The 27,791-nt window shown below is 53.2% G+C and overlaps 1 protein-coding gene across 6 annotated transcripts in view; it reads left to right on the top strand.

Moving 5' to 3' along the window:
- Positions 1 to 27,791, top strand: part of CAMK2A (calcium/calmodulin dependent protein kinase II alpha) — a 60,774-nt gene that overhangs the window by 15,275 nt on the left and 17,708 nt on the right. For 3 of the 6 annotated variants that reach the window (XM_019630069.1, XM_019630072.1, XM_019630073.1), the window contains exons 3-14: positions 6,398 to 6,457; positions 11,291 to 11,345; positions 12,170 to 12,235; positions 12,347 to 12,419; positions 15,313 to 15,415; positions 16,946 to 17,029; positions 17,162 to 17,256; positions 18,275 to 18,397; positions 18,764 to 18,847; positions 20,350 to 20,392; positions 22,943 to 22,983; positions 27,725 to 27,757. In XM_019630069.1, coding sequence (XP_019485614.1) covers positions 6,398 to 6,457; positions 11,291 to 11,345; positions 12,170 to 12,235; positions 12,347 to 12,419; positions 15,313 to 15,415; positions 16,946 to 17,029; positions 17,162 to 17,256; positions 18,275 to 18,397; positions 18,764 to 18,847; positions 20,350 to 20,392; positions 22,943 to 22,983; positions 27,725 to 27,757 — 860 coding nt within the window. The remainder of the gene's footprint in view (positions 1 to 6,397; positions 6,458 to 11,290; positions 11,346 to 12,169; positions 12,236 to 12,346; positions 12,420 to 15,312; positions 15,416 to 16,945; positions 17,030 to 17,161; positions 17,257 to 18,274; positions 18,398 to 18,763; positions 18,848 to 20,349; positions 20,393 to 22,942; positions 22,984 to 27,724; positions 27,758 to 27,791) is intronic. The other 3 variants (XM_019630075.1, XM_019630070.1, XM_019630071.1) reach the window with 1 other exon arrangement.

Genomic DNA, 27,791 nt, shown 5'->3' with positions numbered 1-27,791 from the left:
CTGGTCCCTAAATACTCCCTAGGACTGGCTCCCAAACCTGTCCTCACAGTGGAATCCCCTGGAGGGCTTCAAACACTTCTGATGCCTGGATTCCCCCTCCACCCTCCAGAGGTTGTGATTTAATTAGCCTGGGTGTGACCTGGGTTTTGGAAAAGATCCCCAGGTAATTCTGATTTGGAGGTGATCCTAGAGCAGCAGCAGCAGTCACCCAGGAGACTGTTCAAAATGCAAATTCTTGATTCCATACTTGAGGAATCTGAGTCAGCCTTTAGCAAGACACCTGGGTGATTCATGTGGACATTAAAATTTGGGATGGCTGCCCGGGAGACTTGCTTTCTGCTTTTAGTGGTTAGGGTAGTAATGGTAGTGACCACAGTCTGTGTGCTGGGGAGGGCTATCTTCCTAGATCCAGTCCCCTGTATGAACAGTGTATAACCTGCCTTGGGGACCACTCAGCGCTGGAAGGAATTCTGGGGGGGTGGGGGGGTTGGAGATGCAGGTATGGGCTGTGCAGCCCATGGCTTGTGCAGCGTGGGAGATGTCGTGTGCAGGGCTGGCATAATGTCCAGGTTTGCCTGGCACAGGCGGCAGCTGTGTCTGGGCCAGGGCCCAGCAGGTGTGGGGTTCATGGAAGCCAGTACAGGATGTTCACGCTGCCCCCCACAGGTCTCCCAGCAGGCCCCGTGTTAGGCCTTGTGCTGCTGCTTTTCATCTCCCTGGCTCAGTGTTGTCAGGAGTCCAGCACTTTCTCCAGGTTACAGAACTCCTCTGTAAGCAGGCTAGTGCAGGGAGAAGAGCCTAGGGTGGGGGGTTTCTCTTAAAGCCCGGGGCCCCTGATGGCACACAGTCAGCATGAAAGCTGGTGTGGAAAGGAGAGACCTATGGCTGGTCCAGAGCCAGGGCCGGGGGCAGGGAGCCAGGGTGGGCAGGAAGGCCAGCTAGACTTGCTGCCTCACGTCCAGATGCTGGGACTCGCCTTGCTGTCGCTGTGTGACTAGCGGCCACCTGATGCCTTCTCTGTGCTTTGTGTCTTGCAATCAAGGGAGGTGTCCCAATCCCTGAGATACAATGGGAGCAGGACAAGAGCCATGACTTGGGGTGACAGGTTGAGGTTGCCCCAAAACGAGGGAGGATCAGAAATCAAGGTCCTCCCTGGATGCTGGGGATCTTGGGCGGGTTCATCACACTCTCAGAGCCACATCTATACCTGCATGCGTGCACACACACACACACACACACACACACAGAGAGAGAGAGAGAGAGAGAGAGAGAAATAAAGACAGATGTGAATGGAGGAGAATATAGGAGCATTGCCTCATTTCAGGGAGGTGAGCAAACCTTCCTGGGCAGACTTCCTTAGACTCTGGGCTGTGTCAGGCAGTAACCACCATGCCCCCTCTTTTAGGCAATTTGTTGAGCCTTTCACCTCCTGGGAGGAAGGTGGCCCAGGCCTCGTGAGCATGGAGGGTGGTAATGGGGATGTTCTCAGGGGAACCTTCCCAAAGAAGCCTGCTAACTGCCAACGCTTTTCCTCCAGTGGGAGAGGACAGCAGAGCTCCTTTTAGCAGGTTTCTTTGTTTGCCACACAAGGTGCCTGGATGGGGAGCGGTTTGAGGCTGAATACTTGGCAACACGCTCTAAGCTTCTCCTGCTGACACGCCCCCCCACCCTGTGACTTCAGCAGCTCTCAGTGGGGAGCTGTGCCCACTGGGGCATCTTTCCACTCCCCCCAGGGAGCTGTGGCTTTCTTCCCCTTTCCCACCCAGCCAGCCTCTTCTATCCAGCAGTTCTCAAACCTGGGAGATAGTTTTTGTATGTATTTTTAAACTAGTCTTTTAAATAAAATGCTTATGGTATAAACAATTCCGAGAAACCATAAAGACATGAAAAGAAAAGTAAAAATTTTGCCTCTCCCAATTCCTCCCCAATTTCCTTGGGAGCCTTTATAAAAATGCAGCTGCCCGGGACCAGTTCCACCCCCGGACGATGGTTGAGGCTGGAGCTTGTGCACTGACAGAAGCCTGTCAGGGAGTATCTGCTCAGTGCTAACCCTGTATGCTTTCTAGCCCCAGCTCAGCAGGCACACACAGAAAGAGTCCGTTAACATTTTAGGGCATGCTGGGTGCATGGAGGTGGCTGGTGCAGCCAGAGGTGACTGGCCCGGGTATGGCGACCGCCGCAGACCCCACTGTCCACGCTGGTGCTGAGACATCACTTTTTCAGCTCCCTGGCAGCCATTCCCAGGATGCCGGGTGGGAAGCATGGTGTGAGCTTATTCAGGCTGCCCCAGAGCTTCAGGTCCACACGAGGGAGCCTGTGAGGTGGCGTTATGACATCTTTCACATCCTCCTCATCTTCCTCCTCACCACTGTCCGGCACTCTGTCGCCACAATTATTTCTCTAACCTCCCAGGGTCTGGAGTCCTGTTGAGGCCCTGTGAAGGGTGGGCCATTTCCTGTACCCAGACATGGAGGTCTATTGTCTCTCCTGGTTCCTGTGCCTCTGATCAGAATCGAGATGTCCACCTGCCTGCTGGAGCCCCACCCCTCTGCAGGCAGAGAGCCCTCCAGGTTGCCTGATTGTACTCCCCCCTCTCACCTCCCTGCTCTGCTCTGTCCCACCCTGCCCGGCTGGCACTGTCTGGCCCCAGAAACCTCACCCCAGAGTTTCCACCTATACCTGCCTGCTAAGATCAGGCCAGGGCTGGCCCCCATAACCCCAACACCCCGGAGGTCGGCCCCCAGGAAGGAAAGGAGAAGGTTCACAAGGTATCATTGTGGACATTGGGGCAACCCTTCCAGGTACCTGGACAGGGGGGCTACAGACTTAGTTCCTTCAGACCTCTCACCATCGTGGGTCTCTACTGAGCTGGGTGGATTGATTTATCAATTAGTTAATTATTAGAGTGGGAGACAATATAGTATAGTAATTATGAACATGGATTAAAATCCCGGCTGTGGCACTGCTTAGCTATGGGATCTTCGACAAGCTGTGCTCTAGGCCCTGGGAAGATGGCAGTGACAGACAGATAAGGTCTTGTCTCATTGCACTTGTTTTCTAGGGAGGGAGACAGGAAAGAGCATTAAACACATAGATAAGCTGAGTAATTTCAGGAAGGGATGAGTGTTATGAAGAAAGTAAAACAGGGTAATGGGGAAACAATAGGGCAAGAGGGATGTTCAGGAAAAGCAGCCAGGGAAACTCTCTGAGGAGGTGCTATGCTGGGACTTTCCTGAGGAGAAGCAGGAAGCCACGAGAAGACCCAGGGTAAGAGCATTCCAGGCAGAGGGCACAGCACATGCAAAGGCCCTGAGGTGGCAAGGGGCTTGCTGTGCCTGAGGCCTGAAAGGAGGCCAATGTGGCTGGGTCTTCAAGGCCAAGATGAGGCAGGACCCAGCAGGATCTTGTTGTTGGCTGTAATGAGAAGTTTGGATTGTATTATAAATACATTGGGAAGCTGTTGGAGAGTTTAAGGTCAGGGAGTGACAGAATCTAATTTATATTTTAATAAGAGCTCCTTAGTTACTGAGGACTTTTGACTAGGGTAGGGGTTAAGGGATGTGTCCAGGAGTGGATTCTCAGAACTCTGGGTTCCAATAAGGCTTGTCCACCTTGACGAGTGGTTTTGGTAAATGGACTGCTCCTTTATCACTGGGCCTCAGTTTCCCCATCTGCGCAGCAGAACATAGCCTCAGAAATCAAAAGAAACACTGTCCCTACATTTCTTGAGGTTTCCTGGTAGCATTAGAAAATAAAAACATTTCAAACAGAGTTACAAAAACTATCGTGTAATGTGTATGTTTACATTCAACAAATTAATGCTTTTAGCACTGAAAGTTGCAATGTAATGTAATTGTACTATGCACAAGATGATTACAAGATTTATAAAAACAATTAGTTCCTAGCAATTCCTGCAGTAAGGTCTGGTAACCAGGCACAAGTTTGATTGAAGCTGCATGACCGTTTTCTTCTTTCAGTCCTGTCAGTGTAACTCTGCTCCTGGGTGACCTCACATGGAGAAAACACGAGAATTCTGGATTGGGCCCCCACCCACCAATGTGTAGCCTGACCCAGAAGGCTTCCAGACCCCTCTGATAGGCCCAACTCTGCCTTGCTGGGGATAGGGATGGGGGGGACAGGGTACGGAGGGTCCCGCCTTCCTTAGCCCACTGGAGGTCCTTGGTCAGCTGTAGATGGGGATCTCCTTCCGTTGCCCCCGAATTGGCCTTCCCTCACCCTAAAGTGTATGGAAGGAGGCAGGGAGAAAAGGGGAATTTGGGGGGATGCCCCTGGGTCCACCTCCCCCCCCTTAGCCTGCAGCAAGCCTGCAGCTGGGGAGTTGAGCTGACACTCTATGGCAGCAGTTCTCAACCTTCCTAATGCCGTGACCCCTTAATACAGTTCCTCATGTTGTGGTGACCCCCAACCATAAAATTATTTTCGTTGCTACTCCATAACTGTAATTTTGCTACTGTGATGAATCGTCATGTAAATATCTTTTTGTTTTCCGATGGTCTTAGGCGACCCCAGTGAAAGGGTCGTTCGACCCCCAAAGGGGTCGCAACCCGCAGGTTGAGAACCGCTGCTCTATGGAAACTTGATTGGATTTAATTGCTTTGCTGATGGAAAAACCACATTTCAGTATTGATCTTGGCTTCTGCAGCCCATGGAGGATGGCCAGTGATTGCTCTAACAGAGGGGGGCAGGAAAAGGGGAGCTGGCTGCTCGGGGACCAGGGACTTTCTCCATCTTCATCGGCCTTCTTGATGCTTGCCTGCTCTGGAGGGCCATTGGGAGAACGGGGTTCTAGTCTTGGCTCTGCCTCTGAGTGTCTGTGTGAGTTCCCTCCTACGGGCCTTCATTTTCCCATTTGAGAGTTGGGGGCAGGTAGAGGTGGTGGCTATTTGTCAGGGAGTGGAGAACAGCGTTGCACAGAGTTTTAAAGGTCACCACTGGAGTCTGACTGCCTGGGTACAAAGCAAGGTTCCACCTGCTCACCATGGGTGTGGCTTTGGGCCAGGTACTTAACATCTCTGAATCTCTGTGTCCTCTGTAAAGCCAGAATAGTAATTACACTTCCCTCAAAGGGTTATGGTGACGGCTCGAAATGCGAAATGCATAGAAATTGCTCTGTTTTGTGCTTAGCACACAGTAAATATTCCGCATTCATTAATGATTCCTGTTTTACTACTTTGTTTTTTAAATTAAGGCATTAAACTACCAAATTAGGAGAAAAGCACCCAAAAGGGAACTGGGAAATGCATTTTCAGTCCTAACTCTGCCACCTATGATGCCTCAGCTTCTTAGGCCACCGTTTCCTCATCTATAAAGTGGGGACAGTGACTCCCACAGCTGGGTTGTTAGAACAACTGAATGAGGTCACAGGTATGACTGTTTCCGGCAGCCTCAGAGTCAGAGACCACAGGTGGCAGATTGTGAGCCAGGCCTCTCTCTGAGGTGGGTGGGGAGACCCAGGGGATTTGGACAGAAGTCCTGGAAGGCAGGCGTGAGAGCTCTGGGTAAGCCACATATGAGTTCTACCTGGCAGGTTCTTTGGAGCTCTCTGTGTCTCCTACAAGGGAGGAGGCTTCTGCTAATTAACACAGTTCTTCTGCAGAGAATACCCGTTCTCTTAGAAGGGTTCATTCATTTAATCGTTTGTTCTTTCATTCAGTTATTTTTTGAGCACCTACTACATGCCAGGCATTTGGGTAACCACCAGGGGTACAACAAAGACCAAATCCCTGCCCTCAGAGATAGAGATATCTGTGAGACAGAATGGGACTGCTGTCCAGAAGCTCTGAGACCACAGAGAAGGGGCCCTTGCCAGCCTGGCAGTTAGGGCAGGCTGCCAGGAGAGGGCGACATCTAAGAATGGGTAGGAGTGAGTAATGGTCAGTGAAGGACTTTTGGGAGGTTGAGGCGGAGTTGTTCCCAGCTGAGAGAACCGTGAGTGCGAAGGCCTCAAAGTGAGGGGGCTCAGCAGGGTGTGCCCGGAGAATAGAAATTCAGCACTTCAGTCTGGCTGGAGGGCAGTGTAGGGGGGCAGGGCTGAAGGAGGGGCCCCAGGAGTTGGGTGGCGGGGCGCATTCCAGGCTGCATGGAGTTTGGGGCTTATACAGGAAGGGGCTCAGGGATGCCCCTCATTTGAGATCCCTGGAAACTGAGGCCCAAGGAGGGGAAAGGATTTCTGAGTCACTGCAACCTCAGCCTTTCCTTCTTCCGCTGCACCCCACTGCCTGCCTGGAGAACCCAGAGGCCCCCATTGAAAGGCAAGCTTTTCCAGGGCCTCGGGGGCTTCCCTGGGAGGTAGAGATTATAAGAGGCTGCAGGACGGAGACATGAAGTGGGTGGAGGTTCCTCCCTCACCTGGGACTCACCTGGGTATCTGTTTCAGATCACCAGAAACTGGAGCGTGAAGCCCGCATCTGCCGCCTGCTGAAGCACCCCAACATTGGTGAGTCCTGGGGGTGAAAGGTGTGGGGTGAGGCTAGGCCCTACTCCCCTTCCCATCCTGCTGAGTGTTTGCTGCTGGGGGTTGGGGGTGGCAGCTGCTCTCTTCTCTGAGGATGGCAGCAATAGAAATGGGAAAAGGGGGTGTCTTTGATGGTTTCCACATTCCTCAGAGACCAGCTTGCTTGGGGGGAAGGTGAAGAAGGGGACCTTCCTTGCAGCCTACGCTGCTGGCAGCCTCCTTCAGAAAAGCTGTTTCAAGAAAACTCCCAAAGCTCTGAGAGAGACAAAAATAAGTCAGGCTTGGCCTTGACCGTCACAGCCCACTCCCCTAACCCACACCCATGCTGAGTCAACCTGGCACCTTGGTCCTGCCCACATGCCTAGACCTGCAGCAGGCCTGACCCTCAGAGGCAAGCTCGAAGCTCCAAGGTGGCCCCTGCCCCAGGGGTAGACCGAGTACAGGTTGTATGAAGAGGCTGGGCCCAGGGCAGACCCGGCCTCCCCTCCTCCGCCCCTGCACAGTTGAGAGGCTGCACCCCTGCCTATCAGGGTTCTGATTCACAGTAAGAATAAGTACAGATTCTAGATATAGTTCTGTCAGGGAATGGCTGTGTGACCTTGGGTGGGAGCACTACCCTCTCTGAGCCATTTCCCCCATCTTCACAAGGAGAGGCCTATTTGAACCACCTGGGCATCTTGTTAACAGGTAGATTCTGGCTCAGCAGGTCTGGGGTGGGGGGGGGACAAGATTTTGCATTTCTAACATGCTCTGAGGCGATGTCAAGGCTGCAGTTCACAGACCACACTTTGGGGAGAAGGTCTAGGTGCCCTCTACGGAATGTTCCAACTCTGACAGCCACATACCTTCTCCCTCCCAGGGAAGCATCTCTCTGTGCCCAGGACCCCAAGGGTTAACTTTCTTGCTGGAGAGAAGCATTTCCATCTGCTATTTATACCCAGGAGGTGCCTCCCCTTCCCTGTGCCTGGGAAGGGGGGCAGAGCTGCACAAACAGCAGCAGCGGCTCCAGAGCCAGAATCAGAGAAGGGGCAGCAGGGCGGCTGGTGGGGAGCACCCCAGGTTGGACCCTGGTCCCTGACCTGCTTATGGCCTCACCGTGTGGCCTTGGGTGGCACCTGTCCTCTCCAGGCCTCCAACTCCCTAATTGTATAAGAGAGGGGGTTATGAGTGGTCTCTGATTACAGAATCCCATGGTTCTTATAAGGCTGTCAGCTCTGGAGAAAGGAGGTGGGAGTGTGCGTGTGTGTGAGCATGCGTGTGTGTGTGTGTGTGTGTGTGTGTTGCTGCACAATCGCATCTGTCTCAGGTCAACAATACCTCCTCCCGTTTGTGACCCTTGTCACTCTCATTCCCAGCTCTAGTGGGGAGCAGTGAGTTATGGGCTCTGGGGCTGACAGACCCGTAGCTCTCTGTACCATTACCACCTGCTGATGGGGCAGACCCCAGGAGGCCACCTCAGGGATCAGGGGACAACCTGAGAGTTGAGCAGGTGACTTGGGATAGGGAAGGAAAGTGAGGTTGGTTCATGATGAAGATGACAAGTGTCTTCATTTACTAAGTTCTCCCAAGTGCCGGGCACTGTGTTGAGCGCTTCAGCATGATTGCATTAATCCCCCGAAGCAGCCCGGTGGTATTAGCACTGCTACTAGGAGAGGAGGCTCAGAGAGGTTACAGAATTTACCCACAGTTGCACAGCTTGGAAGGGGTGTTGCTGGGAGGTGAACCCAGCAAGTCTGACTCCAGAGCCCTCTTAGTCATTTTATTTAGCTTCTCAAGTGGATATCAGGAATGTGCTGTCAAGGGGATACATGGATAGGGTAACAAGTACTACCCTTGAACTTCTAAGAAAAACATAACTGTTAGAAATATGACAGGAATGTCAGAAATTCATGAGTCCAGCTACATAAATGAAAACTAGGTTACAGATTTTTTGGTCTATAGCAGTATTTTAAAATGTCAAAAAAGTGACACTAATTCAATGGGCACAAACATACCAATCTCTCCACTGGGGTGGGACCGTGACATTGCCCATGGCCCTTGAATTCTTTCCTCTTGGGCTCTGGGCTGAGTTTTTCCTCAGAGAGGCCTCCACTGATGGGAGGGGAAGTTTTACATGTGAAAACAGCAGTAAAAGAAGTCCTGTCTGCTGGGCTCGTAGCTATGATTCAGGCATCTCTCAGGGACTGAAGCCGACTCCAATATCCCCCTCCCCCCTGCCCCATGGATGGGGGCTGCAATCAGCCGTGTCCCCCTTGCCCGGCTGCCCAGAGGGGCAGCCTTTTACAATCAGCAGAAAGGCACCACCTGAGCTAGAGTCAGCTTTAGAGAAACCCCCTTCCATCCCAATTCTGTCCATGTCCCTGAGCCGTGAACACCTTTTCTAAAGGGGCTCAGACTCCTTGTCAGAGGGTGGACCTGGGACTCCAGTCTTCTTGGAGCTCCCCCAAAATGGCTGTTGGCTAGGCCTAAAAGTCCTTTCTGAGATGGTTCTGGTTGCCACTTGGCTTCTTAGAACTTCTCATGCTTAGGAAAGGGAAGTTAAAAACTCACACACCCGCTGGAGCAGAGGAATCAGCAAGGAGTCCATTGCCAAGAGTCCACCTGGAGGAAGGCAGGGAGAGGAAAGGGTGTTTTTCAAAGCTTGATCTTGATACACTAACAATGCAAGTTTATTGTAGATAAACGAGAAGGCAATTTTTAGAGTAGCTGCTATAACCTCAGTATCTAGTGCTAGCATTGTGTGATATATGCTTCCATCTGATATTTGATGTCTGTGCCTTCTCAAGTACATGCATACATCTGAGGTCAGGTTTCCTAGAAGCAGAGCCTGAGGCAGGGATTTGGGTGCTTGTGCTCCCAGGGGAGACCTGTTAAGGGATGGGGAGAAGCAGGATGGATAAGGGAAAGGAATGTGGCCTCAGGTCAACTCCAACTTTGACCTTATCCCAGGCGGGGAATGCAGTGCAGGGGCCCCTGGAGCTTAAGTCTCATCTTGGAGTTGTCCCTCTTTAAGGCAAGGAGACTGGTCCTCCGCACTGACCCTGCCTCCCCACATTCATCAGTCATTGGCTGAACGCTGCAGGTAACCTGGTAGGCAAGGTGGCTCCATCTGCAGTGATGGAGAGGGCAGAGAAGGGGGCAGCTGTGTGCTGTGAGCAGCCAACTCTCTCAGCAGCTGCAGGACGGCTGCACCAACTTACAAAAGGGGGTCTGGGCAGGATCCCAACGTAGAACTGCCAGATTCTGCACACACAAAAAACAAGATGCCCAGTTCAATATGCATATACCATTTAAAAATTAAGCCTGTGTTTGCTTTGAAATGCATTAAAAACTTAAAATCGATGAGTGGATAGAAATGTGGTAAGGCAAGTATAAGAAAACATTAATAATAGAACCCAGGTGGCGGGCACATAGCTGTTTACTTGGTTGTATGTTGAAGTTTTTTTATAATGTTGATAAAAAAATTAAAACAGGGTTATATTATATGTACTCTTAGGCAACCTGCTTTTAAATTTTGCTTTGAAATAATTTTAAACATCTTGCAGTCATTATTTATAAATATACATCATCATTTAAGAATTTAAAACATTTTTATTTAAATTTGTGTCCCCTTCTTCCTCCATCTCTGGTCCCCGTCTCCCCTTCCCTATAGTAGGCACCCAATCTGTGGTATTTAATGCCTACTTCTCTAAACTTTATATGCAGGTGTGAGGGCCATAAGAATTTAGGGGACTCAGTATTGAGTTAGAAATACATGCACATGGCAAAGATTCTGATGGCACTAAGGTTTGCCATGAAAAGTAAGTCTCCCCTACCCACAACCCCTGCTCCCCCAATTCCACTCCCCAAGGCACCCCTAATGCCCACATCTCTGTATCTTTCCAGAGAGACTTATGACATACACAAGCTTAAATATATCCTCTTGAAAAGGACTACACACACTGCTTTGCATTTTGCTTTTTAGCCAAACCACATAATTTAGAGATGATTTTTGAACCAATGGCTACATAACTGCCGCATTGTATTCACAGCTGTGTAATTTTCCACTGTGTGATATATCATAATCCTCCTGCCCCGCACCCCCCTCTGTGGACATTTTTAGGTTGTGGCTCAGGAGGATGTGAACCTGTCCAGGGAGCACTTGGCCTTGGCTGGCACAGGGTGTGGGCCCCAGAGTCAGCCCCAGGCCTCAGGCCCTTCCTTTCAGAAGCTCAGGGCATAATTTTGGAAGCTCTGGGCTCCTGGAAGCCTTGCCTCTGTTCTTGGTAAATGAGGTATAAAGAGATGACAGTGTCTCAGCATGCAGAACTCGGGGACTGCTGTCCCTGCAGCCTCCCCCAGCTCTATTGTGTCCTCTGACCTGGAAGTAGAGCAAGGACATTCCCTCAGGGCCAGCACTGAGTGAGCCTTGACTGTGTGCCGTCCGCAATTCCAGGAGTCTCATTCTCATTGTGCAGGCAAGGAAAGGGGGGTTCAGAAAGGTATAGCCACTTGCCCAAAGTCACACAGCTAGCAAGTAGCAGAGATTTGAGCCACAGGTTCATTCCAGGATGCCAGCCTGCTCAGCAAAGAAACTGAGGGCTGGAGAGGGGAGGGAATCAAACTTTGACCATACAGGGGTCTGTAGTGTTAAGCCCAGGCCCGAAGTCAGTGAACCCCTGTTCACTTACATTTGTCAAAGCACCTGGTACCTAGCTTGTGCTCAGTGACTGTATGAGGAACTGCAATGTTGGCGATTGAAGGGGTGAGAGGGAGGGTGGGGGTGGGGAGCTGGGCGTCCAGGTGTAACTGGCTGCCTTGGCCCCCCTCCCACAGTTCGGCTCCACGACAGCATCTCCGAGGAGGGACACCATTACCTAATCTTTGACCTGTGAGTCTGGGCCCATGCTGGGATGTGCAGTGGGTGTCGGGGCAGCCTGAGCAGGGGTGACCTCCGTGGGTCCCTTGACCTGATGGGTCCCAAATGCCCCCAGGCTGGGGCTGCACTCCGTCTTCTGATACAGTTTCCCAAATGTGGTAGGCTTGCCACCCAAGCAGTGAGGCTGGTGTTCCTGAAACACCAACACACAGTCTTTGTCTATTTAGTTTTGCTTCTATTTGTGGCTACTGGGGGTCCAAAGTTTCCTTTTGGAATAATTTTAAAGTTTTTAAAACAGTTGATTGAATAAAAAACAATTATGAAATGATAAACTTCAGTGGCTCCTAGATTGACAGAGAAGCTTACTGATAGCAGGTCTCATCTGGAAAAAACAGCCCTTGAGATATTGACAATGGGAAGGCTATGCATGTTTTGGGGGGGCAGGGGGGTATGTGAGAAATCTCTGTGCCTTCTGCTCAATTTTGCTGTGAACCAAACGCCACTCTAAAAAAATCAAGTCTATCAAAAAACAAAAACAAACCGCAGCCCTTGGGCTTCCAGGAGCCTAATGAACCCTAGTGATGTGTTCTGAGGGTCCCACCTCCAGCCTGGACCTGGTGGGGGAGGAGGGCCTGGGATGGAGGCGAGGGAACTTAGTGGAAGGGTGAGGTTGGAAGCCAGGAAAGGGGCTGTAGTAGTGGGCGCCCCTGTGAACCCTCCCTTTGAGGCTGAGGTTCTGAGGTCTCCAAGCCCACTGTTAGCTTCCTGGAGACGCCTCCAGAAGTCGCAGCACCTGAAGCTTCTGTGGGGAGGTGACTCCATGTCTGTCTCTCTAGGGTCACCGGTGGGGAGCTGTTTGAAGACATCGTGGCCCGGGAGTATTACAGCGAGGCCGATGCCAGGTGAGTTCCAGGTGTAGCCTGGCAATGGCGCCCAGGGGCCGGGCCTCTCGCCTGCCAGCTCCCCAGGGGAGGCCCATCCTCACACAGTGACCCCTTCCTTTCTCTCTCCAGTCACTGTATCCAGCAGATCCTGGAGGCCGTGCTGCACTGCCACCAGATGGGGGTGGTGCACCGGGACCTTAAGGTGAGCAACCTGCCCGAAGGTCTGGCTCCTCAGGGAGCCTGCCCCTCTGCCCCCTGCCCTTCCCTACACCTGCAGAACCAGGGATATTTGCAGAATCCCTTTGATGTCCCTAAGTTCGGCTGGGTGGAGAATGTTTCTCCTACTGTACAGATAAGGAAACTGGGCTCAAGGAGTTTGAGCATCTGGGCTCAGGACATAGTCCCCCTGACTCCCAGCCCTCTGTGCTTTGTCCCAGACCAGGTGAGATGTAGTTAGACTGCCAAGTCTGGCTAAGGCCAGGTCCAAATCCCAGTGGCACAGTGGCAGCTTCTTTACAGTGGGGTTGCCATAGCAACCTCTGCACAGGTTGACGAGGCTATCAAAGGAGCTAGCACAGTACCTGGTACACAGACATGGTGTTACTCTGGCTTCTGGGTCTTTGGCAGGTGGGGGCGAGTGGGAGAAGAGGGTCTTGGCGACCTCGGAGGTCTCCCACTTCCCACCTGAAGAAGAAGATAGACAGGATAGGCAGCTATGGAATCTAGGGTTGGCACCAGCCGCACAGCCTTGCTCAGTCCGATCAGCACAGACTTCACAGTTCTCGGCTGAGCCCCATGGCCTTGGTGGCTGGTAGCTCATAACATCACTCCCGTTTTGCAGCAGGAAACTAAGGCCTAAAGAGTTCAAGGGATTTTCCAGAGAGCATGCAGTTCAGTTGTGCCTGAGCTAAGACTGGAGCCCAGGCCTCTGACCCCAGATCCCAGGCCCTGGGTGGTCTGGCACCAAAAAGCCACTCAGTCCAGCTCCTGCGGCTGCAGCAGCCCCTTCGAGGTGGCCCTGCTGAGTGCCCATCGAACCTCTGCTTTTTGGTCTTCAGTGACTACGAACTTACCTCTTATGGGGTAGCCCCCTGCCCCACTGGGAAGTGCTCTTTCAGTCTCTCCTGCTATGGGGATTTTGCCTGTGAACCTCAGCTCAACCCTTTGGGGCCACACAGATTAAGCCTCCAGCTCAGAGCCGCTCTGTAGGCACTTGGGTCGCTTTGTTGTAGCGCCTAAGTCTTCTGCAGGTTCTCCTCTTCCATTCCCACCCAGGATAGTATTTCCAGGGCGCCCTCCATGGGCATGTTCCAGTGGGTCCAGGTCCCTTTCTGGGGTGAAATGCCCTGACTAGGACCCCTACCTACCTCTGACTGTCACATGTTGTCTGTGGCTCCTCACACTAGTCCAGTGAGCTCCCGGTGGCTCAGTCCAGACCCACAGGCAAGAAGGTCTCTGGCCAGACAGCAGGGCAGCTGTCCCTGAGGGCCTGTTCCCGTTATAGCTACAGCCCCTGCACAGGAGGAGGAAGGAGGAGAGGCAGCACAAATTTAGGCCACTCTGGATAGAATAATTAGTAGCACATTCATCAAATCAGGGCAGACCGGCTGAGACATAGGACACATTATGAACACAGTCCCCATAGGACAAAAGAGGCTTTGACGAGCTATATTTGTTTGGTTGATGTAAGGTCAGATGTGAGACCCCTCAGATGTCCCAGTGGGGCCGGGGGTCAGAGGAAGCCAGACTGGAAGCCCCACCCCCTTCCCAAACAGAAAACACGAATGCTGATGCTTATCAGGCACTTGCTATCGGCCACGTCGGAGTGCTTTACATGGATTATCACAATTAGTCCCATGGGGCGGATAATCACCCCATGAGGTAGGCATTATCCCCGTTTTTCTAGGAGGAAACCAAAGCTCAGCAAGGTGAAATAATTTATCCAAATTCCAGTGTAGAAGTGGCAGCCCCAGGATCAGAACCTGGGGCTACCTCACCAGAGAGCCCACACTCTTAACTTCCCTCTGTTCTGAGGAGGGGGATTCCCTGTCCTCCAGACCCAGCAGAAGACAGTAACATCAATGCCCCAGAGGCCAGGTGGCACGTCCGAGACCCCTCTCAGCCTGGAGTGGTTAAGAGTATGGCTGAGGAGCCAGATTTTGTCTCAATTCTGGCTCTATCTCTTGCCAGCTCTGTGATCTTTGTTTAGTCACTTAACCTCTCTGAACCTCCGTTTCATTCTCTTTCTACATATGATGAATACTTATTAACTGCCTGCTATATGAGGCCCACTGTCTTAGGTGCTGGTGATACAGTGGTGGACAGGCCAGATTAGAAACTCACACTCTATAGGGCTGCCAGATAATGAACAAGTACATAGACAGATGGGGACAAACATTACACATCGTGATGAGACTTACGAAGGTAACAACAATAAGGAGCTAAGACAAAAGATACCTGGGGGCTTCTCCCTATATAGAGTAATCACGGAGGGCTCCTTGGAGGGCGTGGCATGGAGGTGAGAACCAAATGAAGAGAAAGGGTCAGCCCTATGAGGCTCAGAGGGAGAGCAAAATAGGCAGGGGGACCAGGATGTGCAAAGGCCCTGTGGCGGAAACAAGCATGATTGTTTCAGGGGATATAAGAAGGCCACTGTAGAGAACGGGGATAATAACGCCTACCCCAATTGGTTGTTGAGGTGATAAATGAGGCGATGAATGCAAAACCCTTAGCCTAGTGGCTGGCACATAGTAGGGGCACAGTAAATATTGCTTCTTTTTTCTTATTGTCGTGGCGGCTGTCCCACCACCACCACCTTCCACCCTCAGCCCCAGACTCTGAGGGGAGGGGAAGGAGAGGATGGCTAGTGAAGGAAGGGTCTTCCTGTTGCAGAAGATGGAGGACTTATAGTGGGGTAGTCCACTCTCTGGGGACTGAAGCTTAGGGTCCTGTCATTGGAACTGGAGGTGGAGACAGGGCACCTTGGGATTGTCCAGCTATAAGCCCAGGTCCCTGGAGGTGAAGTTTTGAATGTGCTCACTGTCTTCTGGCCCCTTCCGTCCCCGCTTTGCCCTCATCTCCCTGGTCCTGGAAAGCCGGAGAATCTGCTGCTGGCCTCCAAGCTCAAGGGCGCTGCCGTGAAGCTGGCAGACTTCGGCCTGGCCATAGAGGTGGAGGGGGAGCAGCAGGCATGGTTTGGTGAGTGGGGGCAGGGGACAGCAGGGGTGTTGGGGGCTAGCCTTGTGTTGTCACATTGGCCTCTAGGAACCCGCTCCTCTGCCTGAGCAGGGGCAGATCCGAGATGGTGTTGCACCAGCCAGGGCTCACGGAGTAGAGGTTCCTCCCCACCCAGCCTCTGGGTCGGTGGGTGTTGATCACCTCCCTGGGGGCCAGGTGCAGGGACAGGGTTATCATTACAACAGTTAAAATAGTACATGGCTTCTTCACATGTGCACATACCCTCGCTGTTGGCTAGAGGCTTCCAGGAGTTCCCTTAACAGCTGGGTGCTTGAGATTACCATCTTGATTTCATAGATGGGGAATAGAGGCTAAGAAACCTGGAAAAGGTCAAGGGAGGGGTAGAGCCAGGATTTAACCTCAGATGGTCCAGTGTGCTCTGAGATTTTGGCATAATTGAGTCTGTTCAGCTATCTGGGGATACTTTTCTTTTAAATTAAAAAAAAAAATTTTTTTTTTTTCTAATTGGGGAACAGTGTGTTTTTCCAGGACCCATCAGCTCCAAGCCAAGTAGTTGTTTTAATCTAGTGTGGAGGGCGCAGCTCAGTGGCCAATGTGGGAATCCAACCGGCAACCTTGGTGTTATGAGCACTGTGCCCTGCGCTCTAACCACCTGAGCCATCTGGCCGTCCCTGGGGATATATTTTAGTGGGCAATATTGATCAGTGGTTAAGGGCCAGAGCCCTGGGTTCAAATCTCCCCTCTGCTACTTATGAGGTGCGTGGTTGGGCATCCTGTTACCACTCTGAGCCTTTGTTTTCTCATCTGTAAAATGGGAATAATAATAGGATGTTCCTCAGGGCTGTGTGGGAGTTAAAGGAGATGAGGCATAGAAAATCCTCATCCCTGCTTGGCACACACACTCAATAAATAGAAACTATTCTTATGATTAAAAATATTTTGGGTGTCCATTATTTCAATTGATATTCCGAACAATACTGGGCGGTATTTAAAATAGGAATCCCTAATCCCTTATTTGACAGATGAGGAGACTGAGGCCTAGGAGAAAAAGAGACAACCCAAGAGACTTGGGGCCAAACCAGAGTTAGGGACAGGCTGCCTGCCACCTCGGGCCCAGCTCCTAGTAGGCGTAGGGAGTGAGCAAGGGTTCAACTCAGCCTGGAGCTGACATGGCAAGGATACTTCATCTCGAATGCCACCAGCAATTGATTGGTCATAGCTGCTGGGAGGGTTATGTTAGAAGTTTATGACACCGACTCCGGACCCTGTGGGAAGGGCTCTGAGATTGATCAGCAACTTCTGCCATAGGCTCTGGAGTGGGGGCGGTGACAAGTGCACTATGTACTTGTCCACCTTGGTCTAGAGGCGTGCTGGCTTACCAGGCCAGGGCTGCCTGCCCTTGGCCTGCTCTGAGAGCAAGGGGCATTTTTGCTACCTCTGGGCAACCCTCATCCAGCAGGATCTTGCTCTGGGTTACTTACATGCCACCCTCTGTGTGTGTGTCTACCTGTCTGTGTGTCTGGGGAACAGGGTTTGCAGGGACGCCTGGATACCTCTCCCCAGAAGTGCTGCGGAAGGACCCATATGGGAAACCTGTGGACCTGTGGGCCTGTGGTGAGTGTCCAAAGGCCTCTTTATCCCCCTGGCTGCCTGTGCCTCTCATGCCCTCTCTCCTGTCCCATCACCCTCACCCCCACCCCATTGCTCCTCACAAGGGGTTGAAAGTTCTCCTGCTGTTCTCCCCAGGGGTCATCCTGTACATCCTGCTAGTTGGCTATCCCCCATTTTGGGATGAGGACCAGCACCGCCTGTACCAGCAGATCAAAGCTGGCGCCTATGATGTGAGTTTTGCTCCTGTCTTCAGCCTCCCTGCCATACCCTGGTCCCCTCCCAGTAAAAGCCAATGCCCAGCGAGGTCAGGACCTGAGCACGTTTCCCTCCCGCCCACCCAGCCCTTTTAGGTCTCCCTGCCACGCTCCAGTCACGGGGGAAGGGGTGAGGACTGACTGGGGCCAGGCAACGAGCTGACTGTGCCCAATGACCAGGGCATCTAAGTGATGGGGTTTAGCCCATGGGATCCCAGCGAGCAGAAGCACAGCAAAGCGGGGCAAGAAGTAGGGTGCAGGCCCCAAGAGCCAGGCTGCCCCTCTCTCTCTCTCTCTCTCCATATATATATATATATATATATATAATAAATACATGCAAATAATAATAGCTAACATATAGTACTCTTCTAAATGCTTTCTGTATATTACTACAATAAATCCTCACACCAACCATAGATACTATTATCCCTGTTTTACAGATCGGGAAGCTGAGGCATAGAGATGTTAAATAACTACCCAGACCATATAACTAGGAAATGGTAGAGCTGGGATTGGAACCCAGGTGGTTTGGCTCTAGTGTCCATGCTTCTAACAACCGATCTATACTGCTTTTCTACATGACTGATTTCTATTGAGCTATATGCCATGTGTTTTATATCTTATTTAATACTCACAACATCTCTAGGGACAGCTTGAGGAGTCATGTGACTCGCCCAAGGTTACACAACCCAGGAGGCAGGCCCGGGACTTTGAACCCAGGCCTCTGATTCTGAAGTCTGGGCTATCACCACTGGCCTGCGGCTCTCCAGATAAGGCACAGTCTCAGAATAGCAGAGGGAGGTCTCCTTTCTCTCTGGTCGTTGTTCTGATGTGTCCTAGGGTCAGGGAACCCTGCCCCAACTCCTCCTGGTTGTGGACGCCCGAGTGGATGGGCAGTAGGACCCCTGCCTGCTCCCCTGCCAGTCAGGGGCTGGGGGATCGCAGGGGTGGCCTGGGGTAGGCTGGGCAAACCTGGCCCCTCTGCCCCTTCCAGTTCCCATCACCGGAGTGGGACACCGTCACCCCGGAAGCCAAGGATCTCATCAATAAGATGCTGACCATCAACCCGTCCAAACGCATCACGGCTGCTGAGGCCCTTAAGCACCCCTGGATCTCGGTAAGCCTCCCTCAGCAAGGCCCTTCCCAAGAGCCCCCCGCAGACCTCAGGGTTAAGGCCCTCATGGAATCCTATACCTGTCCCTGTCCCCTCAGGCCCAGCTTGGGGCCGAGAGGGCTTAATCCAAGAGGCACTGACCCTCTGTGTTTCTCAGGGGGAATGTCAAAATGGGAGGTTGGCATCAGTACTGGGGGTGCTACTGACATTGAATGTCTGGTGCCTGGAATGCTAAGCACCTGGAATGCTTACAACATTCCCTGGAAAGAAAGAATTGTTCCCCCAAGATGCCAGTCACATCCGTAAGATGCTCTGTTGAGGGGCCCTTGGGTTGGCCCCATTCGCAGACCTCTCCTCTGCTTCCTCCAGCACCGGTCCACTGTGGCCTCTTGCATGCACAGACAGGAGACCGTGGACTGCCTGAAGAAGTTCAACGCCAGGAGGAAACTGAAGGTAACAGGTCTTCATATGACGTGCCCCTGGATATGGGAGTAGCTTGGCCTGGGTCTCCACAGTGGCCAAGAGACACACTCACTAGTTCTTTCCTTCATTGAGCCCACAAGCATTTGTTGAACACCTGCTTTCTGGGCGGGGCAGTGAGCCGTGGAGAGGACAGACATGTAACCAGGACATGACAGGGCAGCGGTGAGTGCTGTGACCACAACCTCCGAGGCTGTGGGCGGACACAGCAGGGCCATGAATCAGGTCTGGGAGGGCCAGGCAAGGATCCTGGAAGCTTTCCTGGGTGTGTGGCATTTAAGCTGAGCCTCCGAAGGATAAGCAGGCATTAGCAGTGTCAAGTTAGATGTCCCACATAGAAAAAAGGCCGTGCAGAAGTCTGGAAGTGTGAGCTTGACCCCTTAGAGGGACTGCACTGTCTCAGCATGGCTGGGGAGAGGTTTCGGAGGGGACATGCGACTGGGTGGAAGGCCATGATGGGGGTGAGGTCCCAGCTGCCAAGCACTGGAGAGGCTTAGACAGGGGTCGTGGCCCCAAGGAAGCTACAGTGGGACCCAGGTGGACTCTGAGCTCCCAGCCTCTCAGCAGGTCCTGTGTGTTCTCAAGGCCATTATAGCTCCTGGCCTAGACCTTGTCAGGGACCCCATGAGCAGGTAGGAAAAGTGACTGAGGGGTCCCCGGCTGGTCAGAACAGAGAAGCCATCAGCATGCTGAGTGACAGATGCTGAGTCCCCAGCTCACTGGGAACCTCTTCACCAATTGCTCCCAAGCCTGGCACGGTGGCTCAGGATGGGGACATGGGCCGAGGGGGTGGTGGCCAGCATGATGCCAGGAGAACTGAGTCTCACCCCCACCCCCTAGTGGGAACTATCATAGAAGAAGTCTCAAAATGTCAGAATCAGGGATTCTTAAAGTCACCAGACAGTGTCAGAACCAGGAAGGCCATTGTCCCCCAGACCCTTTCTTGACAGAAGAGGGTTTTTCCACATCAACCCTCCAAGGTTCAAAGCCCAGGGACCACGGAGGGATGAACTAGTACTGGAGGGAGGTGCTGAGTGCCCCCAAGTGAAGGGTAGATAGAGGAGGGACCCAGGGGTGCAGGGTCTGCCCTCCTTGCCTGGGCAGGAAACTTCCTTGGCCGTTAGGAGCCCCCACTGACAGGTGCCCTCAAGCCCATCAGCAGCTCTGGCCAGGCCAATGGAACCTATTAATATCTGCTCCTAGGATGGCCCTGTCCCTGGAGCAGTGCCAGCTAATGTCCAGCTCACCCAGATTTCTCCAGGAAGGTGGTGGTTGGTCTCTGGGCTATGGGGTGAGGGACAAATGGAAGGACAAGGACAGAAGACTTTGGCTTTGCATCTAAATGGAGCACCTACTTCTCCTTCCCCATTCCCCCTCCCCGACCGCCCCCACCCCCGCCCCCGCCCCCGTTTCTCTGTCTGTTCTCTCTCTTCTGGCCTCTTCTCCCCCACACACCCTCCTCTTTTCTGTTGCAGGGAGCCATCCTCACCACGATGCTGGCCACCAGGAATTTCTCTGGTAGGTGGTAGGACCTCAGAGTCCTGAAAACATCCTGCAAGAGGTGGGGGTATTACCATTTTGGATACCGGGACCCCTTACGCCAGCAGGCCTGGGGAGAGTGGGGACTGCAGAGGAGGCCATGACTGGGGGCCTAGCTTACCTGATGCAAACCTATACCCAGAAATAGAGAAATCTAAGGTAAGCAAGCCAAGGGCCCACCAGGGAGGGTCAAAAGTTTAGCCTGTCTCCCTTACCTCACAGCAATGCTGGGGTTCTCAGGCTGGGCCAGCCAGAGGGGAAAGCCTCTCAAATGTTGGGGTCCAGGTCCAGGCAGGACTGAGCCAGGCCCAGAGAGTAACAATGTCCCTGTTCCCCACCATTACTGGAGCCCTGTGCTAAGCAGGCCCCATGCTTTGTGCTCAGGTGGCCCCTGTGACAAGGCAGTGGAGCACTGCCATTTCTGTTTTCTGAAGGAGGAAACTAAAGCTCCGGGAGGTAAACTCTGATGGGCCCCAGGTGGCACAGATAGTAGAGAAAGGTACAGCCAGCTTTCAGCTCAGGTTTAACTAACTCTAGCACAAGTACCCTTAAATTAACCAGGGTGGGTCACCAGGGAGTCCAGAGTCGAAGCCCTTGGCCTTGGCCAAAACCAGCCTGGTTAAGGCAGGGAGTGCCTAATGACCTGTGGCATGTGGCCCCGCAGAGAGAAGGGGAAGAGATTAGTGTCAGGGCTTAGCAAGAAGCTCCCCCTGGCACGCTGGGGAGTGCTGGGGCCAGTGCTGCCAGAGGCTGCTCTCTGGGGAGCCCGGAGGCTGACGGGGCAGCTGAGCAGATATAGCAAAGCTCACCCGAGGGGCCCTCTGACTGGGACTGGTGCCAGCCAGAGAGGGCTGCTGTGGACACACGGCCTGCTCCGCAGCAAGGGGTCGGCTCTGGGAAGCCACAGCCCTGCCTTCGCTGAGAGGGTCCGCCTCCTCGTTTAACCAGCTGGGATACCGAGAGCGAGGGTGGGAAAACCCTGGAACTTCAGATCTGGGCTTTTGCCACCTCCTTGAACTACCTTCCCACTTTCTCTCCAGACAAGGATCCTGCAGTTCCTTAAACTGAAACATGAGCCACTCAGACAGAGTCTTTTTTTAACAGCTGAAGTGCCCCTAGAGAACTCTAGTCCAAAACTTACAAAATGGTGCCCATGGGTCCGTTCCAATCTCTAGATGTGCTTGGGGACTAGGGGACGTGGTGTTTTAAAAACTTTTGGGGGAAAGAGTTTCTAGCACTTAAACATCAGGAGGTTTTATGGAAAAGTCAAGATTTCTGTCTTGTCTTGAAAATCAGAATATGTGGCCTCACGGGACCAACAGTCCTGCAATAGTTGGCTGGAGCTCGGAAGCGTCCCCTTGAGGCTTGAGGGGCAGGCACTCCCTTCACCCCACTACATCCTAGTCCACCCCACAAAGCCTGTGGAGGATGGACAGCGATTCCTTGGCTTTGGATCTAGAGATACCCACCCCTGCACTTGATTTACAAGAGAAAAACTTTGGGTGGGAGCCTGGAAGGGGTCACTGGAAATGTGGCAGTGACTGGGACACGGGACCAGCCGCGAGCCCCATCCCTCAGAGCCTCAGGAGTTACACTATCCTGTACCACCTCTTGTCCCCTGCTTACTCGCTCCAGGCCACCAGGAGGACCGATAGTGGCTTCCATTTACTGAGCATCTACTGCATAGAGGTCAAATGCTGCGCTAAGCACTTTATAGATACCCCTGTCTCGTTTAACTGAAGGCATTTGCTTGAGGTCTGAGCAGCCGGATGCCAGGCTAAGCAGGGCTGGGCACTCATGCCACTTCCTGGCTGATGCCTTCCCCTTCCACGGTCTCTGGCCAGGAGGTGAGGGGGGAGGGAAAGTGGAATGACAGAGGTGGGGCCTCCCCATGAGCTGTTGCTCTGCTTTTTCCGGCCACCAGGAACCCAGCCAGCCCAGCCTGGGGCTCCAGGGTTTGAGGGTGGGGAGGCCGCTGCCGGGGATGGGTGCTCTGGCAGGGATAGGTGGGCTCCGGGGGGGGGGGCATCTGCTTCTTGTCACTGGCAAAACTCGGCTCGCAGCTGTCCAGAGTGAGTAGGCAGGGCTGACACATGACCTCCACAGCAGCATGGGGCTAAAATTAGAGCGGGCCGGGTTGGGGAGGGAGAGTCCAGCCCTGGGCCGGGCAGCCAGGCCAGGCCGCCGGCTTGGCCACCCCCAGCACGGGTGGTGACCAGGACCCAGAGGGAATCCCCGGACTAAAACAGCAACCCCACGATCGTGGGACACACTGGACACTTCCCTCAACCCATGGGGCCTGAGGGTCACACTTGAGATCTCTGAGAACTGGAGGGCCCAGGACCACCTCGTGGGCCACCAGGACGCCTGTGCTTCAGAGGAGGGAGGCGGAGCAGGAGAAGGAGGGCTCCCCAGATCGCTGAGCCAGCTCCCCGCCTGCCGGCTGACCGTGGATGCTGCTGTTCCTCGCCCTGTGGGCCCTGGTGCCCTGCCTGGTGTTGGTAACCCTCTACTTTCTCTCCTCTGTAGGAGGGAAGAGTGGAGGAAACAAGAAGAACGATGGTGTGAAGGTAAGCCCCCCCGGGAGCCTGCCAGGGCCTGCCTCTGGCAGCATTTCCGCCAACAGGGCTTGGCTTTCAGGGCTGGGGCAAGACCCAGGCCTTGCTGATGGTATTCTGGGCAGATACGGTCACTCCTGCAGCCGTGCCGTCCCCAGACCCAGAGACCTGGGCTTCGGCGCCCACCCTCTCACCAGGATTGGCGGAGGCAGGCGGGGGAGGGGGAGGGTTGAAAATGGGTGGGAGAGGAAGGTGGCCTGGGGTTGGGGTAGGCACAAGGAAAGGGGCAGGTCCAACGGAGATTTCTGGGGTTCTCTGGGGCTGGAGGACCTGGTGAGCAAGAGGGTACAAGGAAGGGACAGAGATGATCATGAGGGATGACCTTCCCCTTCCCAAGTGTGGGCTGGCTAGAATGGGCTCCTGACCCAAAGTACACCCCAGTCCAACCCACAAAGCCTGTGGAGGATGGACAGCCATTCCTTGGCCTTTAGGGTCCAGAGGTACCCCCTTCCTACCAAGGCCTGCCAGTTCAGTGCCAAGCATCCCCTTGTCCCCCCAACCCAAGCCTGCCCTCTGCCCCGCCCCATGCCCGATGCCCGAGCTACTTCCACACCCCACTGACCCCTCCTTCCCTCCTCTCTCTTCTCCCTCTGCTCTCTGGGGCCTGGTCCCCGCTCTCTGAAACTCCCTTCTCCCTGCCACTGGCTCGCCTTGTAGGTTCTCCTCTCTTGAGACCCTGCCTTTCTCTGGGCCCAGAGGCCTGCCTGGCCAGGGCCCCATGGTTGGGCTGATCCCAGAACTCTGGAAGTTGTGGGACGCTGTCCAAACACAGCCACCCAGGTTGACTGCTGGCTTCGTGGCTTTGTTCGTAGTGTCATTTACAATCTCAGGACGCTGGCTTTGGTCTGTTGGGGGTTACATGGGAGGGGATCACATGGGAGGGGATCTGGGATGGGTGTCCCAGGCCAGTATTTGGGCCTTCTCTCTGCAGGCTTGAGTTTCCCCATAGGTACAATGGTTGGCGTGAGAGGGATATGGACTCCGTGATTTCCAGGATTTCAGCTTTAAAAACAGATAAGCAAAAAACAACAATAACAAAAAAAAAAAGGGCAAGAAAACCCTATCTAATCATTTTCCCTTCTCGTCTTGGGTACTTGAGGAATACATAATTATTTGGTTATCAGCCAAAGTCAATGGTTTTCAAAATGAATTCCTTGAAACCCAAAGGTTCTGAGGAGGCACCTCTGGCAGCAGATGGGGTCGGATTAGTAAATGGGGTCCGAGCAGAAAAGCTTCTGTGCTTCCCACACCCACTTCAACCAGAGAGCCTGGACTGGCTCAGCAGCTGCAGACTTTGGCTGGTTATTTGAATCCCCTCCCCTGAGCCTGTGTTCCCTCATTCAAGCAATGAGGGTAAAAGGGGTTCCCACCTCACACGGCTGCTTGTGAGGAGGAGGCAAGATCACGTGTGTTGAGGGCTTGTCACGGTGCAGGTGTGTGACACATGCTTATGAGGTGCTGGTCAGTATCATCTTTTCTGTTTTATATGTTGGACTTTCGCGTAAGAGTTCTCTTGAAAGCAAAGTTTACTCAAGAAAATATTTGGTAATCCACAACTCTAAAGCCAACTCAGTTTATAAAGCTAACGTGCACATGTCCCAAATCCTATCATGGAATTCAGAATTGAGTTGTGGCTCGCTTGCTGTTTTGGGTTACCCATAAGTCAATTCTCTCCCCAATGTGAAAGGGTGATGTGGGGGTGGCCCAGTTTGGAGCAGCTGAGACTATCTCTGGCCCTAGTGCGTAGACACTGGGGTGCTGGCTTCTCTGGGGGAAATTGTATTTGGGAGATACGGGGCAGAGGCCACAGGCGCTTGTGGGCTGTGGCCCAGGTCAGTGAAGAAGGGGACAGAGGGAGGGCTGTCCCGGTTGGCTTGTCTCTCAGCTGTGGTCCTGACAAAGGCTAACTCAGAGCCACTGGCTATCGGGTCAGGGCCTCCCTTGGGCAGGGTCTTAGGACAAAGCTCTGGTCTGGCTCTTCTCCGGGCGAGACCTGGAGGCAGGCTCTGTCCAAGGGCAAGGGCATTGCATGGTGGGGCTCTGGCTGGTCACTGCAGGGCTTTCCAGTGTGTGCAGCTGAAGAAAGTACCACTCCTTCCTGCAGGGCAGGACAGACACTGAGTGATTTCTCAGGGTGGCCTGGGTGTGGATAAACAGAAGCTCAAAGGCTATTCCCGGCCTGACCATCTCTCTGTAACTAGCCTCCTTCCCTTCCTTGAGGTAGAGGAAAGGAAGTCCAGCTGGAAGACAAGAGTAACCCAGGGGCCTTGCCCAGGATTTGGGGCATTCAGCCTGCAATATGTCATTCCGAGGGTCCGGTCATGTTTTCACTGTGAGAGAAACTGGACCTCAAGTCAAGAAGCTGTGGGTTTGAGTCTGGACCCCACTGCTTCCTCCCTTGGAGCCCTGGGTCATCACTTCTGTCATCTGTGCAAGGGGAGAATGGCAGCTGTTTGTGGGGCCTGGTGGAGTCATTGTGTGCTCCTTTCACCAACACACGGTCAGACAAAGTGGGGGAAATACAGATTCTTCCTGCTACTTGGTCCTTAGAGACAGACCACTGATTTCATCTGGAGCTTAACTGAAGAAGCAGCGACTGGTTCCAATGCTGGAGGAAAACTGGACCAGTTGGAGTTGGAGATATGACATGATACTGTACTTTAGGGGCTTTGAAGAGCTTTTCAAGGCTAATTGTGATCATACTCCATTACTACCATCCTTGCTAACCTTAGAACCACGCTTTTTCTCCATGTGGTTCTAAGAGAGGTGACTCTACTTTCAGTGAAAGCCCCTTGCAAATGGAACGTGCTGGTCAATGTGGGGTTATTAGTATCGTCATCATTTGCAACTCAGGGAAATTGAGTCTTTCTAGTATCAAGAAGCAATGCACCCCTCCCAGCTACCCCTAGGCCTCTACTTCTATGAGGAGGGACCGACTGCTCCCACCCCTCAACCCCACTCACTGCCCCTGTTGGTGTCCCATTCGTGCTGTCGTGACCTCTCTCCCCCATGTCCCATCCTGTCACTGTACGTCCAAATCTGATACAGTCTCTGCTCTGTGTTCCCTCCTCGTGTCCTGCCTGGAACCTCCTGGCCCCCAGGTCGCTCCTCAGGTTTCTGCTGACAGCCGAGCCGAGAGGGCCTGTTCCCTCCAACACATACCGTGCCTGACTTGGCTCCATCCAGGAGTGAGGCTGACACTAAGAGGAAAGGGGAGGAGAGGAGAGGAGAGGAGAGGAGAGGAGAGGAGAGGAGAGACTGACTGCAGGCTGCTGGCTTTGGAAGTCATAAGGTCTCGCCCAGCTGGAGCAGATGCAGGGGCCATGAGCATTTACACTGGAAATACCCAGTGAGCCATACCTGCCCTATCTGTAGAGGCCCTGGATGGAAAGCACAAGATCTCAGGCTCCTGGCACTCAGAGGCTCCTGGATCTTGGAGTCAGAAAGCCCAGAATTAGACCCAAGGACCCTCAGAGAATAGCCAGTGCCTCCCCCTGGCAGGCCTATCCTGAGGGCATCTCACATCCCCCTGTGCTCCCCTGACAGTACAGCAAGGAGAGCGGCCTCCTGACCTGTCACATGTAAGTGCGTCCAGGAAGGATGAGCCTTTGAAGAGTAGTCAGTCTGTGGGTGCCTGGAGGCCTAGACAGAGCAGACCGCCTGCATTCAGGGGCTCTAGCCTCCGCTCTGCTAGCGACGAGCTGAGAGACCTTGGGCAGATCACCGCCCATCGCTGGGCCCCAGTTTCTCATCTGTGCAATGCAAGTGTCAGACTTGACCTGCAATGTTCTATGAGTGTGAGTCTTTAAGACTCCTGGCCTAGAGCTGAGAGAAGAAGATAATCTACATTTGTCCTCTTTTCCTCTTCCTTCACTTGGTTCCACAGCCAGTAATACAGTGGAAGCTAAAAATCCCCCCAAAGCCAGAATAAGCTGAATGGCAGGAATCAAAGACTCAGATTCTGGGCTCTGCTGTATGTCTGGCTGTACCTCAGTTTTTCTAAGGGACTGAATCAATAGGCCAGTCACTGGGTAGCTGTGAACACAAACAGGATTTCAAAGGGCACGTAGAGGACTGGTGTCCACATCTGGCCCTGTCTTGAAATCTCCTGGAGATATTGTTTAAAATGGAGATTCTCCAGGCCCCACCCCAGGCCGAGTTACCAAACTCCATGGAGGGGCCTGGTTATGTATATTTTTGACACGTTTCCCCAGTGACCATGACACTCAACCAAGGAGTGGGATCCTTTCATCAGAGATGCATGGGGAGTCTAGGAGGAGCGATCAGGCCTCATCCCCAGACCAGAGCACCTTTTGTCTTTGAAGAGCTTTGGATTCTGGAGGCTTTAGGCAACTGGCCCTGAGACGCAGTGTTGGCTTCCCCCATCAGAGCTCGGCGTAGAAAGAACCCTGGTCCAAGGGAGGCTTTGCCTGGAGATGGGCGGTTGGATTGTGAGACCCAGGCAGCTGTGCACGAGGCCCCAGAGCTTCAAGCTGAGAGAGGGCTGGCCCTGCCAGGTCAGCTATTGCTGGTGCCCTGACTCCTTGCCCTGATGCCACTCCAGCAAGGGACCACAGAGGATGACCCTGAAGCCCATCCTCCTTCCAAACCTCCTCTGTCATTTGTTCCTCTGCTCCCTGCCGTTTTCACGCTGTGTCTTTTCCTGTCCCATCTCTTCTCCTTGTTTTTCCAGAAAAGAAAGTCCAGTTCCAGCGTTCAGTTAATGGTGAGTGTCTGCCGTCTCCCAAACGCCGGTAAAT

Source organism: Hipposideros armiger, unplaced genomic scaffold (assembly GCF_001890085.2).
Source record: "Hipposideros armiger isolate ML-2016 unplaced genomic scaffold, ASM189008v1 scaffold_888, whole genome shotgun sequence".
In the NCBI taxonomy this organism is placed as follows: Eukaryota; Metazoa; Chordata; class Mammalia; order Chiroptera; family Hipposideridae; genus Hipposideros; species Hipposideros armiger.
This window is presented reverse-complemented; position numbering and strand designations above follow the sequence as displayed.